Source organism: Callithrix jacchus, chromosome 5 (genome assembly GCF_049354715.1).
Source record: "Callithrix jacchus isolate 240 chromosome 5, calJac240_pri, whole genome shotgun sequence".
Lineage (NCBI taxonomy): Eukaryota > Metazoa > Chordata > Mammalia > Primates > Cebidae > Callithrix > Callithrix jacchus.
The window spans coordinates 46,354,238-46,371,581 of NC_133506.1; the positions used below are offsets into that span (position 1 = coordinate 46,354,238).

General features: G+C 49.3%; 1 protein-coding gene across 6 annotated transcripts in view; it reads left to right on the forward strand.

The window, feature by feature from the left end:
• BCAS4 (breast carcinoma amplified sequence 4) overlaps positions 1 to 17,344 on the forward strand; it is a 90,243-nt gene that overhangs the window by 28,598 nt on the left and 44,301 nt on the right. For 4 of the 6 annotated variants that reach the window (XR_013535255.1, XM_002747669.6, XM_035298919.3 and 1 more), the window contains exon 3: positions 9,406 to 9,507. The exons of the other annotated variants lie outside the window; for them this stretch is intronic. Coding sequence is in view for 3 of the 4 variants with exons in the window: in XM_002747669.6 (XP_002747715.1) it covers positions 9,406 to 9,507 (102 nt within the window). In the remaining variant the exon portion in view is untranslated. The remainder of the gene's footprint in view (positions 1 to 9,405; positions 9,508 to 17,344) is intronic. 6 annotated transcript variants of the gene reach the window in all.

A 17,344-nucleotide genomic window follows, 5' to 3' on the forward strand; every position in this document is an offset into this window, starting at 1 on the left:
GGTGGTGATGAATCTGGGGCTGGAAGGAGCAACAGAGAATTCAACAGATAGGGAAGGATGGTATTTTGGCTGAGGGACCAGCCTGTGCAAAGGCGGGGAGGCCAGGGATGTGGTTTGGTAAGTACCGCATGGAGCATCGTGGCTGTAGGCAGGGAAGGCAGGTTGGGAGGATGGTATGGATGGATGCTCCAGGGACACCTTTGTTCTCAGATCCCAGTCTACCATCCATGTGGGCATTCTGTGAAAGGAGACCCAGTGGCAGCCTGACGAGGGCTGGAGGCAGGAGTCCGCATGGACAGGTCTCCAGAGAGACCCACGTGGGCCAGCGCTGAAAAACTGTCGCAGCTTCCTGTGGTGGGACGTGTGTGTCTCTGTTGCCAGGAGACCCAGGATGGCAGGCAGCATCAGGCAGATCCTCCTAACTTGAAGCCTGGAGATGCGTCTTGGAAAGATTTCATCCTGAGGCCACACACAGATGACCCACAGGTCTAATCCTGCCTGCAGATAATTTGATGTTTCTGGGAGGAAAAAATGAGCATTAGCTTGTGATATTTTTAGAATTTCATGTGAAAACTCTAGAGGTCTAGCTTCTCTCAGAAAAGCAAAGATCTGGCCCTCCTGGGGTGCTCGTTCCTTCCTAGCCAAGCATTGGCCATCACATCACGTGGCAAGCAAGCGACTGCCTGCTGTGGGCAGCGAGTGTGCTTTCCAGTGTGTTACAGTGCTGGCTGCTCCTGGGACCCTCCCTGACTCCACAGCCACCATATGCTTGTGTGTTTCTGATAGATGATGTTTCTCTGTTGTTTTTTTTTTTGGCATGGAGTCTCACTCTGTCTCCTAGGCTGGAGTGCAGTGGCATGATCTCAGCTCACTGCAACTGCTGCCACCCGTGTTCAAGCGATTCTCCTGCCTCAGCCTCCTGTGTAGCTTACAGGCACGTGCCACCACACCCACCTAATTTTTTTGTATTTTTAGTAGAGATGGTGTTTCACCATGTTGGTCAGGCTGGTCACGAACTCCTGACCCTGTGATCTGTCCACCTTGGCCTCCCAAAGTGCTGAGATTATAGGCGTGAGCCCCCACGCTCGGCCTTGTTTCTCTGTCCTTTTGACCCTACTGAAAGTGGGAAAATAAAGCCAGACCAAGATGATCCCATGTTCAAGAAATGGAAGAGAACATGCATCCTTTTGGAAGCGAAGGCTCTTCGCATGTGTCTGTGTTGATAGAATGTGCCCAGGCAGCTCTGCATATATGTGATGCTTTTGGGAACCCTGGGGGTGTTTGATTTCGCAGCCCTTGCAAGGGCATTCTGTGCTGATGCCATTTATATTCTAGAAACCCTCTCAGCTCCTAGAGGTTCACACTTGGTTTACCTGTTGTGTCTACTGCATGCTATGGAGCTACATGAGTGCAGAGAGAGATGTCTGGTGATCAGCCCTAGCTTGGGGCCTCTTTTTCTCTTTAAGGGCTGCTTTGAAGTCTACACTAGGGATGAATAGGATCCTCTAGGGGCAGGTGGTGTCACACCATGGGCCACTGTTCCCCTAGGTCCCTGCCTCAGCCTTCAGAAACACGGTTTGATCAATTTACAGGTCCAAAAGAAGCCAGGCCCTGGGCTGTGCAGTTGAGAGAAGCCACTTCCTTTCTGATAAAATTGGGCCATTAGAAATGAAAGTCCAGCTTTCTGTCTCTTATTAGTTCTTCCACTAGCCTGACCTGACCAGTCTCTGTCACTGAAATTCACCCACTGTTCTGGGACCTCTTTTGGACATTTGTTGGCACTTCATGTTCTGATTTCTCCCACTGTGGGGCCATGGGCGCGTCACGTTACCTCTCTTATTTTTTCCTCTGTAAAATGAAGATAATGGTTCTGATTTTCTACTGCTGTGTCACACTACCCGAAAATTTAGTGATGTAAAACAACCACCCATTTATTTTGCAGGCTAGAGCAGGTCACAGAGGACTCAGCTCATTGGAGTCGAAGCTGGCTCCTTCATCACTTGTCTGGTACCTGGGCTGGGGTGGCTGGGGCTGGTTGGCATAACTTGCCCCTGTGCATGCTCTCCACGTAGCTGGCGTGGGCTTCCTCATAGCATGGCTATCTGGCCTCCCCAGAGCAAGCGATCCAATGGGCTGGAGGGGAAGCTGCCACATGTCTTGAGGCCTGAGTATGGAAATTAACACAGTGTCACTGCTATTGTAGTTTATCGGTCAAAGCAGTGACACAGCCCAGCCAGAATCAAGGGGAGAATACAGATTTTACCCCTTCATGGAAGGAATTAAGGAGTTTGTGGCCATCCTTAATCTACTACAAATAATTTCCGTCTCCAAAGAGTTACTGTAAGGAATAGATGAGGCGGAGATATGTGCCTCACACCTCCAGAATGGCTAGATCTTACAAACCACGAAAATACCGAGTGTTGGCAAGGATGTAGAGCAATGAAGCTCTCACACATTGCTGGTAGAAATGCAAAAAAACTACAGCCACTTAGGAAAACAGCTTGGTAGTTTCTTATGAAGTTTTTTTTTTTTTTTTGGACACGGTCTCACTCTGTTGTCCAGGCTGGAGTGCAGTGGCACTATCTCAGCTCATTGCAGCCTCTGCCTCCTGGGTTCAAGCAATTGTCATGCCCAAGTAGCTGGGATTACAGGTGCCCACCACCATGCCTAGCTAATTTTTGTATTTTTAGTAGAGTTGAGGTTTCACCATGTTGGCCAGGCTGATCTCGAACTCCTGACCTCAAGAGTTCCATCCGCCTTGGCCTCCCAAAGTGCTGGGATTACAGGCGTGAGCCACCATGCCCAGCCTCTTAGAAAGTTGAACATTGTTTAACCTACATCCCAGAAATTTGAATTCTTTTTTTTTTTGAGATGGAGTTTCGCTCTTGTTACCCAGGCTGAAGTGCAATGGCGCGATCTCGGCCCACCACAACCTTCGCCTTCTGGGTTCAGGCAATTCTCCTGCCTCAGCCTCCCGAGTAGCTGGGATTACAGGCACGCACCACCATGCCCAGCTAATTTTTTGTATTTTTAGTAGAGACGAGGTTTCACCATGTTGACCAGGATGGTCTCTATCTCTTGACCTTGTGATCCACCCGCCTCGGCCTCCCAAAGTGCTGGGATTACAGGCTTGAGCCATTGTGCCTGGCTTCTAATTCTTGTCATTACTAATAAGGAATGAAAACAGGTGCCTGCCACACAAAGATTCACACACAAATGCTCATAGAAGCCTTATTCGTGATATCCCAAACTGGAAACAACCCAAATGTCCATCACCAGTAGAATGAATGAAGCAACTGCTGTTTATGCATATATTGGAATACTACACAGCAGTGAAAAATAATTGACTCCTCTACACAGCAACATAGATGATCTCACACATGTGATATTGAGTGAAGGAAATCATGGCCACATGGCCAGGCACGATGGCTCACGCTTGTAATCTTTGGGAGGACAAAGTGGGAGAGCTGCTTGAGCTCAGGAGTTTAAGACCAGCCTGGGCCACATAGGGAGACCCCATCTTTATTTTTAAATAATAATAATAAATTTGAAAAACTTGACACAAGAATACATTCTATGTGATTCCGTTAGTCTGAAGTTTAGGAATAGGCAGACCTAGTCTATGGGTGGTGTAAGTCAGGTAGTAGTTGGTTTGGAGAGGGCAGTCATGGCGGGCAGGAGGACTTACGGGGTGATGAAATATTCTGTATCTAAGTCTTGGTGGAGGTTACACAGATGTGAACATATGTGTGGATTCATCAAGCTGCCCACTTAGGAGCTGTGCACTTTGTGTCAGTTACACTCACTCAGTTAAAGATCACTGCTGGGCACAGTGCCTGCTATTTCTTTATTTCTTTATTTTTGAAATGGAATTTTGCTCTTGTTGCCCAGGCTGGAGTGCAGTGGTGCCATCTTGACTCACTGCAACCTCCGCCTCCCGGGTTCAAGCCATTCTCCTGCCTCAGTCTCCCAAGTAGCTGGGATTATAGGTGCCATCACCACATCCTAGCTAATTTTTGTATTTTTAGTAGAGACAAGGTTTCACCACGTTGGCCAGGCTGGTCTTGAACTCCTGACCTCAGGTGATCTGCTTGCCTCAGCCTCCCAGAGTGCTGGGATTACAGGCATGAGCCACCGCAACCGGCCCAGTGCCTGCTATTTATTAAATGACTAATAAATGGTAGCTACTACTGTCATCATCATCATTACCAAAGCACCAGCGGGGCGTGGCACAGGTGAAGTTGTCCACAGTACGGCTTGATTTGGAAAGCCTTCCAGCTCAGCGCGCTCTGGGGTTCAGGTAACTTGTCCAATCCCTCTGAAACTCCAGTGGCCTTGGGCCCACCTTCTGCCAAGGAGCAGACTCTTACTTCACGCACACAAATGGAGAACATTTCCTGTTGGCCTTGGCCCAGCAGTTGCATTTGGTGTGGGTGCATGTTCTTGGGTCAAGTGCGTTTGGCTCTGCTTCCTAGGGGCCCTGAATCATCCTGGACAGATGACTTTGCTCTGTGATGACCTCCGTACCTGCTGCCCAGACTTCTGGGCTCTGGAGACCAGCTCTGGGGAGGTGGGAGGATAGTTGGGGGAAGGGTCTGTGGCCCCCAGGCTAGCATACCTGGTTGGTTGGTTGTCCCGGCAGAGGCTCTGGAGCATGGAGCCTTTTTCACTGACATCTCTTTGCTCTTCTCAGAGCCTGGTCCAAGGCGTGCAAATGCAAATGCCTGTAATGTAACGAGAAGTGGGTTGGAGATGAAAAGTGTGTCATTTTCCTTTTGACACCTCTATAAGAAGAAAGTGCTCCTCTGGGTAGCCATGGATTCCATGTTGGGGAGACTGTAGGGAGTGTTGGGGACTGGGGTTAACAAAAGTGGCAGCTGTCACAGCTCCAGCTTATTGTTGCCATGTGGAACGTGGGCTCAGCGTGGCCAGGTCTTCTGATTTTTCACAAGAAGGCAGAGGTCTTGGTTTCTAAGGGAAAGATCCTGACTTTGACCTCCTGGCATCTGGTTTGGTTGTACTGTTCTTGTTTTTTCAGGTGTGGTTGGGCTGACACTGCCTCACCCTGATGGAACGATGTCTGTAGATCTCGTGTTAGGAAGGGTGGCCTCAGGCCCATCTGGGTTGAAATCCTCCCTCTCCCACTTTCTAGCTTTGTGACCTCGGGCAGCTCATTTAGTTTCTCTGATTCTCGCTTTTATCTCCCTTAAAATAAGGTTGAAGAAGAAATAGTTCTTGCGTCACGGGGCTGTCCCCAGCACACGGTGAGCGTTCGTGGAGTATGCTCTGTCAGTTTCATGCCCCTCCAGACTGGTCCTACATTAACCCTACAGTTCCTTTTTTTCCTTTAAATTTTTTTTAAATTTTTTAAATAGAGAGGATGCCTCACTATGTTGCCTAGACTGGTCTTGAACTCCTGACTTCAAGTGATCCTCTTGCCTCAGTCTCCCGAAGAACTGGGATTATAGGCATGAGCCACTGCACCTGGCCCTAAAGTTTCCATTATGGTTCCCAGCCCAGGGTGGAATCAACGGTAAGGCTAGGGTCCTTCAGCCCCTGGGATTGCACTCCCTGACCCCCCGTTTTGAGTACCTGCTGGAAACCTCTGGGCAGGTATAAACAGTTCCCTGTTGCCTTTGGTTTCAGCCATTGGAGAAGCTGCATCAGAGAAGGGACTTCTCTAAAAATAAGAAACAGGCTGGGTGTGGTGGCTCACACCTGTAATTCCAGCGCTTTGGGAGGCCAAGATGGGCAGATCACTTGAGGTCAGGAGTTCAAGACCAGCCTGGCCAACATGGTAAAACCCATCTCTACTAAAAATACAAAAATTAGCTGGGCACAGTGGTGTGTGCCTGTAATCCCAGCTACTCCAGAGACTGAGGCTGGAGAATCGCTTGAACCTGGGAGGTGGGGTTGGATTGAGTAGAGAGGGCGCCACTGCACTCCAGCCTGGGAGAGAGAGTGAGATTCGTCTCAAAACAACAACAACAAAGAAAACCAAATAAATAAAAATAAGGAAAAAATAGAGAAGAGACTTCTTTGTTCCCAATTCTTTGGGATTTAGTGAGCTAGGTGTGGTCTTGAATCTCCTCTCTACCACTTTCTCTGTCTCCTGTATGTTGCCAATCCCAGCCCGTACCCTGAAGCTCATTCTCACTTTTCCCCCGTTTTGTTTCTTTAGAAATTAACAGAAAGATAAGATTCGAGTTTATTCCCCCATGTTCTGACCTTGCCCTCAAGTTAATTATCTGCTCTTTGCTACATCAGGATGATTTTCTCCAAGTTTAGCCTTGTCGAGGGATGAGCTTCTCTCTAGAAATCCGGCCTTGGGAAAGAAAGGGAGGAGACTGAGGACTTTTCCCTGTCACTGGTAACAAATGCTGGAGTCAGACAGAGAATAGAGCTGGGGTGGGACACAGGGGAGAGGAAAGGATTGTGGAAACCCCCGCGCTCAGGCCGCTCTGGAGGGAGCAGCCCCAGCCTTTGCTGCCTGGGGAGATTCAGGCCCATCATTGCCAAAGCCGTTGACTTGAGAGAAGCTGTAGATTTAGACCTACTTCCTTGAGTTTTAAAACCACATTTGTGTATTTTATTTGGGAATAGATTAGATTTACAGAAAAGTTAGAAAGATTGTTCAAAGAGTTGCCATATTAACCCTAAAGTTTTTTTAATACACTTTTAATTTTTTGTTTGTTTGTTTTTTGAGACGGAGTCTTACTCTGTTGCCAGGCTGGAGTACAGTGGCACGATCTGGGATCACTGCACCCTCCACCTCCCAGGTTCAAGAGATTCTCCTGCCTCCGCCTCCCGAGTAGCTAATTTTTGTATTTTTAGTAGAGACGGGGTTTCACCATGTTGACAAGGATGGTCTCGATCTCCTGACCTCATGATCCACCCACCTCGGCCTCCCAAAGTGCTGGGATTTCAGGCGTGGGTTACCACGCCCGGCCACCATTTTTAGTTTTTTAATAGAGATGGCGCCTCCCTATGTTGCTCAGGCTGGTCTTGAGCTCCTGGCTCCCTTTGTTACCATCTCATATCACCATGGTACATTTGTCAGCACTAAGGGGCCAGGCATGATGGCTCACGCCTGTAATCCCAGCACTTTGGATTGAGGCAGGAGGATAGCTTGAAATCAGGAATTCAAGACCAGCCTGGGCAATACAGTGAAACCCTGTCTCTACAAAAGATAGAAAAGTAGCTGGGCATGGTGGTGCACAGCTGTAGTCCCGGCTATTCAAGACGCTGAGGCTGAAGAATTGTTTGAGACCAGGAGGTCAAGGCTGCAATGAGCCATGATCGAAGCCCTGCACTTCAGCCTGGGTGACAAAGCAAGACCCTATAAACAGCCTTCCCCCCTCCAAAAAAAACCTAAGAAACCAGCGTTGGTGTGTTGCTGTTCCCTGAACTCCACGCCTTGTTTTGATGTCACCAGTTTTCCATGAGGGTCCTCTTTCTGTTCCAGGATCCATTCTAAGGTGCCACATGGCACGAGGTTGTCACATCTCCTTAGTCTTTTCCGGTCTATGACAGTTTCAGTCATACCTTGCTTTTTGTCACTTGCACAGTTTTGAGGCATGCTGGTCAGGTGCTTCCTAGAAGGTCCCTCAATTTTGATTTGATGTTTTTCTTGTGGTTAGACTGGAGGCAGGCATTTATGGAACAATCACCACAGAGGGGGGCTTCTTACTGCACCCATCAGAGGGCACCCAGTGCCCACATGGCATCACGGATGCAAACCTGCATATGGTGGTGCCTGCCGGCTTTCTCCAATGGAATTTACCATTTCCCCCTTTCCAGACCCGTTCAGTTCTTTGCATGTATTAAGCTTGTGCACATTTACTTTGTACTTCGAGTTGTGATCTAATACTATGTTAGCTTTTTGTTGCTCAGATTGTCCCAGCTTTGGCCATGTCACTCTTGCAGGTTGGCTCTGTGTCCCTTGGGTAAGCCCCATCCTTTATTTAGTGGAACACTTCCTTGCTTTCTGGTGTTGCAAGATGCTCCAGGCTCAGCTCAGTCCTAGAACCAGCCATTTCTCATGGGAGCCCCACTTGAATTTTTATTTGTTCTAGAGACAGGGTCTTGTACCGTCACCCAGACTGGAGTGCAATGGCGCGATCTCGGCTCACTGCAACCTCCGTCTCCTGGGTTCAAGCGATTCTCCTGCCTCAGCCTCCTGAGTAGCTGGGATTTAGAGGCATGCACCATCATGCCTGGCTAATTTTTGTATTCTTAGTAGAGACAGGGTTTCACCATGTTGGCCAGACTGGTCTCAAACTCCTGACCTCAGGTGATCCACCCACCTGGGCCTTCCAAAGTGCTGGGATTACAGGCATGAACCACCACACCTAGCCGCTCCCCAGAATTTGAGAACCATAAGTATATTGTCTTTTTTGCACAGCGAAGATGTGATGACATGAAATGGAGTCTCTCGTTCTCTCACACGGAAGAGTCAGGCTTGGTTGTTGGGCTCGGAAGGAAAATGGAACCATCGGTATCTGATTTTAGTGATCAAGGGAAAGATACATGGCTTCATACAGTTCACTTTGGGGGCCGTTGCAAGCAGAAGAAAATGAAGACAAAATGAGACAGTGCAGGGAAGTACTTAGCACAGTGTCTGAGTGTCGGAAGCATCTAATACATGAGGCTTGTGGTTTTCATTAACATGATTAATGAATATTAATCAGAATGATCCACTTGTTCATATTAATTGCAATGCAGTGAAAACTGGACTGACTTTGGCTTTGGTTTAGAGAAGAGATTCTAATTCTTTCCATTTGCTCCAGTGCAATCGTTTAGAAAATGAAGATATTTGGCTGGGCGCGGTGGCTCAAGCCTGTAATCCCAGCACTTTGGGAGGCCGAGGCAGGTGGATCACGAGGTCAAGAGATCGAGACCATCCTGGTCAAAATGGTGAAACCCCATCTCTACTAAAAATACAAAAAAAATTAGCTGGGCGTGGTGGCACGTGCCTGTAGTCCCAGCTACTCAGGAGGCTGAGGCAGGAGAATTGCCTGAACTGAGGAGGCAGAGGTTGCAGTGAGCCGAGATCGCGCCATTGCACTCCAGCCTGGGTAACAAGAGCGAAACTCCGTCTCAAAAAAAAAAAAAAAAGAAAGAAAATGAAGATATTTAATTTGGGAGGGGTGTTGCTGGGTGTTTGGAGTTAAGTGATTAATTTGTGGTTCATTAAATAACACCTGGGTAGGTCTGGGTCCGCAGAGGCAACGAGGTTGTTCTTCCCCTGGTGCTCTGGGCTGTTCCAGGGCCTATCTTGGGAAGGACACCACCTGGCACCTCAGCCATCAGTGAGGTCTGCACAGACCGTGGCCAACCTCTGAGGCAGGCGGGAGGACGCGGTGACGGGGCAGAAGGCCTGATGAGCTGCTTTGTTCCTTGCAGATCAGGAGTGATACTTCACAGATCCTGGAGGGACACATCCCTGTCCTTAAGGCCAAACTGACAGAAATGCGTGGTATCTACGCCAAAGTGGACCGGCTAGAGGTGTGTCTGGGAAAATGAAGGTTCTGAGGCTGTGGACTTTATCTGGCTTTTGCCTTTTTCTTGAATACGCTGCTCCGGCCTTGAGCATGTCAGGCATTAAGCCCGATAGAGGGGGTTGGTGGTGGGGGTTGCGGGGGGTGGGGGGGGGTCTGCACTCAAGCGATATTTCGAAAAAATCACAAGTGAGACTTTCTTTCCAGGTCAGGTATGGTGGCTCATGCCTGTAATCCCAGCATTTTGAGAAGCCAAGGTGGGAGGATTGCTTGAGCCCAGGAGTTTGAGACCAGCCTGGGCAACATGGCAAAACCCCATCTCTCTAAAAAATATAAAACTTAGTCAGGTGTGGTGGTGCATGCTTGTGGTTCCAGCTACTTGGGAGACGGAGGTGGGAGGACGGCTTGAGCCCAGGAGGTCATAGCTGTGGTGAGCCTTGATTGTACCACTGCTCTCCAGCCTGGGCAATGGAGTAAGATCCTGTCTCAAAAAGAAAAAAAGTTTCCAACGTGTAAAAATCAGGGTGGATTTTAGGCCAGGCGCGGTGGCTCACATCTGTAATCCCAGCACTTCTGGAGGCCAAGGCAGGCGGATCACAAGATTGGGAGATGAGACACTCCTGAATAACATGGTGAAACTCTGTCTCTACTAAAACTACAGAACATTAGTGGGGTGTGGTGGTGTGTGTCTGTAGTCCCAGCTACTCAGGAGGCTCAGGCAGGAGAATCGCTTGAATCTGGGAGGTGGAGGTTGCAATGATCCGAGATCTCACCATTACACTCCAGCCTGAGCGACAGAGCAAAAACTCCATCTCAAAAAAAAAATCAGCGTACTTTATATAAAAATCTGCATTTTAAACTTTTGAAAATTCAGAAGCTTTGGTAACGCTGGGCCCACATTTCCTTAAATGCTTTAATCTGTTTATGTTTCAAGGCATAAATATATAATGTATATACATCTACGTATGTAGTTTAGTGAATTTTTACATATATCAACATCATGTAATGATGACTCAAATTGAGAGAATATCTCCAGCCCCTGGGTTGCATTCTTGCAGCATTCTTGCAAGAATGGATGAAGGCTGAGTGTGGTACCTCATGCTGGATTACAATCCCAGCACTTTGCTAAGCCAAGGTGGGTGAATCAGTCGAGGCCAGGAGTTCAAAACCAGCCTGGCTAACATGGTAAAACCCCGTCTCTACTAAAAATACAAAAATCAAGCAGGCGTGGTGGCGCACACCTGTAATCCCAGCTACTCAGGAGGCTGAGGCACAAGAATCACTTGAACCCGGGAGGCAGAGGTTGCAGTGAGCCAAGATTGTGCCACAGTACTCCAGCCTAGGCAGCAGAACAACACTCTGTCTCAATAAAAAGAATGGATAGAGCTGGTGGCAGCTGCTTCCCAGAAGGGTACGGGCTCTCCAGTTTTCCACAATCCCCACTGTGCCCTCTTGCCTGACTGCTCTCGTGGCTCACTCATCTTTTACTCGCCTGGCTGAGATGCATGCCGTCTCATTTCCTCCCTGCTGCACTGCAGAATCAGTCCCCTCATTGTCCCCGTCTCCTAGAGGAGGAGCATAAGCTCTGCAAGGTAAGCCACTTCTCCGCAGTCACACTACTAGTTACATCGAGCCAGGACTCTAGCTCATATGTGCTGGAGTGGACGCTCTTCGTCCACCTGGGCCCTGGGCTTGGGACCCCAGCTCCTTGCACAGAAGAGGACAGGGAGGCTGGGAGGAGTTGGCGGTTGTGTCCTGATCACCTGGCCAGAGGGAATGTGGGGCCCCTCCCAAGCTGCAAAGCAGCCGTCAGCACCGAGTTAGCAGAGAATTAACATTCTTGTCAGCAGAGAATGAAGCAGGAATATAATTAAAACTTTGCCCTTGGAATAGCTGATTCATTTGAATTTTATTCCACACGTTTGAAAGAGGAAAGAAAATGTGAAGATTTGCAGCCTGGTTCTTGCCTAGGTATTACCGTATCAGCCTCTGATCGCTGCTGGGAGAAATTACCATGAACTTAGTGGCTTAAAACAACACGCAGGAACCTCTCTGCACCTACCCTGGCTCAGGAGGCTGCCCAATTAAAAACAACAACGACAACAACACACACACTTTTTTTTTTCTTTTAGATGGAGTCTCGTTCTGTTGCCCAGGCTGGAGTGCAGTGGCACGATCTTGGCTCGTTGCAACGTCTGCCTCCTGGGTTCAAGTGATTCTCCTGCCTCAGCCTTCCAAGTAGCTGGGATTACAGGCATCTGCCACCATGTCTGGCTAGTTTTTGTATTTTTAGTAGAGACAGGGTTTTGCCATGTTGGCTGAGCTGATCTCGAACTCCTGACCTCAAGTGATCTGCCCACCTCAGCCTCCCAAAGTGCTGGGATTACAGGCATGGACCACTGTGCTCGGCTACAACATACATGTATTATCCTGTAGTTCTGGAAGTCAGAACCTCAAAATGTGCCTTACGGGGCTAAAGTCAAGGTGGTGGCAGGTTGGCCCCTTCCAGAGGCTCTGGCCTTTTCTGGCCTTTTTTCTTGCCTTTTCCAGATTTTAGCGCTGCCTGCACTCCTTGGCTCGTGGCCCCTTCCTCCCCCTTCAAAGCCCATAGAATGGCATCTTCCTGTCTTTCTGTTGCTGGCCCTCCTGCTTCCCTCTTGTAAGGACCCTTGAGATTACCTGGATGACCACAGTGATCTCCCATTCCAAGATGCTTCACTTAATCACATCTGCAGGGGCCCTTTTGCCAAGGAAGGTGACACATTCACAGTTTCTGGGACTAGGACGTGAACATCTTTGGGAGCCATTGTTCTGCTACCCACACTAAGCCAGGATTTGCTTTCATTAGGCAAGCACTGTGAAGGGAAGTAGCGAATGAGGCCTGGGGTCTGCAGGCCCTGGAGAGCGAGTGGAAGGAACTGCGTCAGCTGGTTGTGGGACCTGTGGGAACCGGGTTAGGTGGGCGCAGCTCAGGCAGGGGCTCCAGTGGGATCTTGGCTCTGAGCAGGGTGAAGACTGGGATGTTGGAAGGATCCTGGGAGGCCAGGTAATGGGGACAAAGGGGAATCTGACCCAGTGGGGCTGGAGAAATGAGCAGCAGCAGCCAGGTTGTCCAAGCCTTGCCATCCAAGGTCAGGACTTTGGCCTTTATCCTGAGGAAGAGGAAGCCACCGAAGAGTCAGGACAGCCTAGTGGTCGGGGGCACACACCCCAGAGCAGGGCTTCTCGGCCTCAGTGCTGCTGACCTGGAAAGTTTTCTGCTGTGGGGCAGTTCTGGGCATTTTACGTTGCTTAGCAGCCTCCCTGGCCTCCATTCACAAGAGACTATTAGCATTCCTCCAGCCCCACTCCCCAGCGTGACAACCAAACATGTTGCCAAATGTCCCCTGGGGGCCCAGGTCACCCATTTCGAAGCGCTGATCTAGAGCCGCATAGCCTGAGTTCAAGTCCTAGTGCTACTGCCTCCTCATGTGTGACCCCCAGAAAATTCCGAGTCTCCTTTCCCTATAAAATGGGAGTTACAGTGGTGAGGTTCTTGCACTCAAATCCTTGTTGTATGTACCACATCTGCTTCACGGTGGGCTGCCCTGAGATGGGTGCAGGGCCTACAGCCGAGGGGAGATGCCTGGTTCCCTGCTGGTGATCCTGGAGGAGTATTGGACAGGCAAGCAGTCCAGGTGGGGCAGGATGGCCATGAGAGCACACACCAAGGGCTCCTGGCCAGAGCTAGAACAGAGGGGGCTTCCCAAGTATGTGACCTCGACCCTAAGGTCTGAGATCTGGTGCAGGAAACCTGGGGAGAGAGCAGCTTGTGCAAAGGCAGGTCCAGGGGTGGGAAAAGGCAGCCTCTCAGGCACCTTGGGGCCAGGAGGAGCTCAAGGTCAGGGATGAGACTGGAGTGAGGGGCGTGGCAGATAGTGTAGGGCCAACGTCTGGAGTTTGGACCCTGTTCCAAGAATGCCGGGACCCATCAGAGGTATTGCAGCTGCTGGAACCCCCACTCCCACCAACAAGAAAGTCAACATTGATTATTCTTTTTTCATTCATTCATTCATTCACTCACTCACTCACTCACTCACTCACTGGAGACCAGGGCTCACTAAGTTGCTGCCCAGTCTGGTCTCAGACTTTTTTATTTTTGGAGATGGAGTCTTGCTCTGTCACCCAGGCTGGAGTGCAGTGGTGGGATCTCAGCTCACTGCAACATCCATCTCCTGGGTTTAAGTGATTCTTCTGCCTCAGCCTCCCAAGTAGCTGGTGTTACAGGCATGCCCACTACACCTGGCTAATTTTTGTATTTTTAGTAGAGATGGAGTTTCACCATATTGGCCAGGCTAGTCTCAAACTCCTGACCTCAAGTAATCCATCCACCTCAGCTTCCCAAAGCACTGGGATTACAGGCGTGAGCCACCATGCCCAGCCAATTATTCTTAAAGTATACCATTTGGAGGTGTGGGGTATATTTACCAGGTGATAAACAATCAGCACTATCTCATTCCAGAACATTTTCCCAAAAGATACTGCATGCCTTAAAAAAGAAAAAGAAAAACAAAACAAACAAAAAAAGATACTGTGTGCCTATTAGCAACCATTCCCAGCTCCGCCTCTGGCAACCTCTCATCTGCTTTCTGTCTCTGAATTTGCCTGTGCAGGACATTTCATGCTAATGGAGTCATACCATATATGGCCTCTTTTCACTTGCCATAATGGTTTCAAGGTTCTTCATCTATGTCGTAGCATTTGCCAGGACTTCATTCCTTCTGTGGTTAAATATTTTTTTTTTTTTTTGTATTTTTTTCTTTTTAGTAGAGATGGGGTTTTGCCATGTTGGTCAGGCTGGTCTCGAACTCCTGACCTCGTGATCTGCCCACCTTGGCCTCCCAAAATGCTGGGATTACAGGCATGAGCCACCACACCCAGCCCTGTGGTTAATCTTTTGGTATATGGCTAGACCATATTTAATTTGCCCATGCATTAGCTGGTGGACATTTGGGTGGTATCCACTTTATGGCTGTCATGAATAATGCTGCTATGAATGTTTGCGTACAGGTTTTTGTGTGACATGTATTTTCATTTCTTTTGGGTAGATACCTAGGAGTGGAATTATTGGCAGGTCTCTTTAGGAGCGCCACGGAAACTCATTTTAGGAAGTTTCAGACAGTTTTCCAAAGTGACTACACCATTTTGAACTCCCACCAGCAACTACTTTTAGATGGAGATTGTGAGATTGCAGCCAGGCACAGTGGCTCACGCCTATAATCCTAGCACTTTGGGAGGCCGAGGTGGGTGGATCATGAGGTCAGGGGTTCGAGACCAGCCTGACCAACATGGTGAAACCCCATCTCTATATAAAGAAAAAGAAAAAAAAGTTTAGATAGATGGAGATTGTAAACTCAGATGCCAACAGGAGCCAGGACTGCTAAGGGACCAGGTGTTAGAAGAGCAAGCCCAAGCTCTTCCCATTCCTTTCTGGGAACAACTGGAGCTGAGAAGCAACTGCCACCACTGTGAGGTATAAATCTCCTGGCGGTCACAGGCCGCACTCTGCCCTAGAGTCTCACCAACATTGAGGCCAAGTGATACTCACCTCTTGTCAACACCCCTGCGTGGCTGTTTTCCTTAGAGTTGAGAGATTTCTCTGTAACTGATGCTTGATTAAAAGGGGGGAATCCTGAGTGAGGTTCCAAGAGGGGCATGGATTTGAAGATCAAGAGAGAGATGATGTATTTCCTGTTAGCTCGAGTGTGTGACATCAACAGTAAAACTGAGGGACCCACTGAGAACCTGACACCAGAGCCAGAGAGCTGGGGCTCTGATCTGCCCCTCTGGTAATTCACGAACCCCCTTGGAGTCAATGTCACAGCAAGACCCCCTCATTGCCAAGAAGAGAATGTGCCAACTGTTGCTCAGAGTCAATGTGAGGATTAAGTGAGACCAGCACCTGGGATCCTGCAGGCGCTTAGCAAGGACAGACTCTTATGATGGTGGTTGTAGTGGTCCCCAAGGCTGAGAGAGGGATAGTTTGTCCAGGATGTAAAGTCACTGCTCTGCCCTGCCAGCCAGGAGTCCTGGGGTGACTAGGGTATCAGTGGTTTCCACAGAGTGCTGCCCTCAGAATCAGTGTGACCTGCCAGGTGAGAGCTTGGAAATCATGAGGTGACCTCTCAGCCAGAACTCGACCTTTATCAGTTGTATTAATAAAAACCTTTTTTTTAAAGACAAGTTTTCGCTCTGTCATCCAGGCTGGAGTGCAGTGGTGCAATCACACTTCCTAGCCTCAACCTCATGCCCACCACCATGCCCAGCTAATTTTTTTTGAGACGGAGTCTTGCTTTGTCACCCAGGCTGGAGTGCAGTGGCACAATCTTGGCTCACCACAACCTCCGCCTTCTGGGTTCAAGCAATTCTCCTGCCTCAGCCTCCCAAGTAGCTGGGACTACAGGTGCGTGCCACCATAACCGGCTCGTTTTTTTTGTATTTTTAGTAGAAACGGGGTTTCACCATGTTAGCCAGTATGGTCTTGATCTCCTGACCTTGTTGGTCTGCCACCCTGGCCTCCTAAAGTGCTGGGATTGCAGATGTGAGCCACAGCGCCCAGAAGGAAGTCTTCACATTCTTCAGGCATGGTGGCTTGGCCTATAATCTTAGCACTTTGGGAGGCCAAGGTGGGAGGATCCCTTGAGCCCAGGAGTTCAAGATCAGCCTGGGCAACATGGCAAGACCCCTGTATCGGGGGTGGGAGGGGACGTGTTTAAATTCCTCAATACTTGCCTATATATATATATATATATTTTTTTTTTTTTTTTTTTTTTTTTTTTTTGAGGCGGGGTTTTGCTCTTGTTTCCCAGGCTGGAGTGCAATGGCGCGATCTCGGCTCACCGCAACCTCCGCCTCCTGGGTTCAGGCAATTCTCCTGCCTCAGCCTCCTGAGTAGCTGGGATTACAGGCACGCGCCACCATGCCCAGCTAATTTTTTGTATCTTTAGTAGAGACAGGGTTTCACCATGTTCACCTGGATGGTCTCGATCTGTTGACCTCGTGATCCACCCGCCTCGGCCTCCCAAAGTGCTGGGATTACAGGCTTGAGCCACCGCACCCGGCCTCTTGCCTATATATTTTTAAACAATGAAGCTTTCCTCCTTCCCTCCCTCTCAGCTGATTATAAAGTAGTCCATTTTTATTGAAGAGGAAAATATCAGAAATCAATCATGCACCCAGCCCTCTGGGTGGCCGAGATGTGTGTTGGGACCTGTCACTCACCAGCAGCCACCACAGCCTGGCTGTGCAGGTGGACGTGTGCGTCTCCTCTCGCCAGAGTTGGGGCTGCCCTGGCCCAGGTTTCGGCCTCTCTGGCTTCGGCTCTGCTGGGCTGGCCTTGCTGGCAGGCATCTTGGAGACGGTTCAGACATCACGAGCACGCATTCCTCGGCATCGCCTCACACTCTCCACCAGATTGGTATTAACGCGGGGAGCATAAAATTGGAATCCGCTGGAGGAAGGGTAGTTGGGACTTTCGTCTGAGTTTTACAACCATATGTGCTGGCTGAGCCAGGCCTCTGAGGCTGGAGCCCTTGTCAGATGCTTCCTGGACCATTTCCCACCCACCCACCTCTACACACACACATACACACAGGCATACATCTGCACACACACACACACACACATACACACAGGCATACATCTGCACATACACACACACACACATACACACAGGCATACATCTGCACACACACACACACACACATACACACAGGCATACATCTGCATACACACACACACACACACACATACACACAGGCATACATCTGCACATACACACACACACACACACACACGACGTAGCT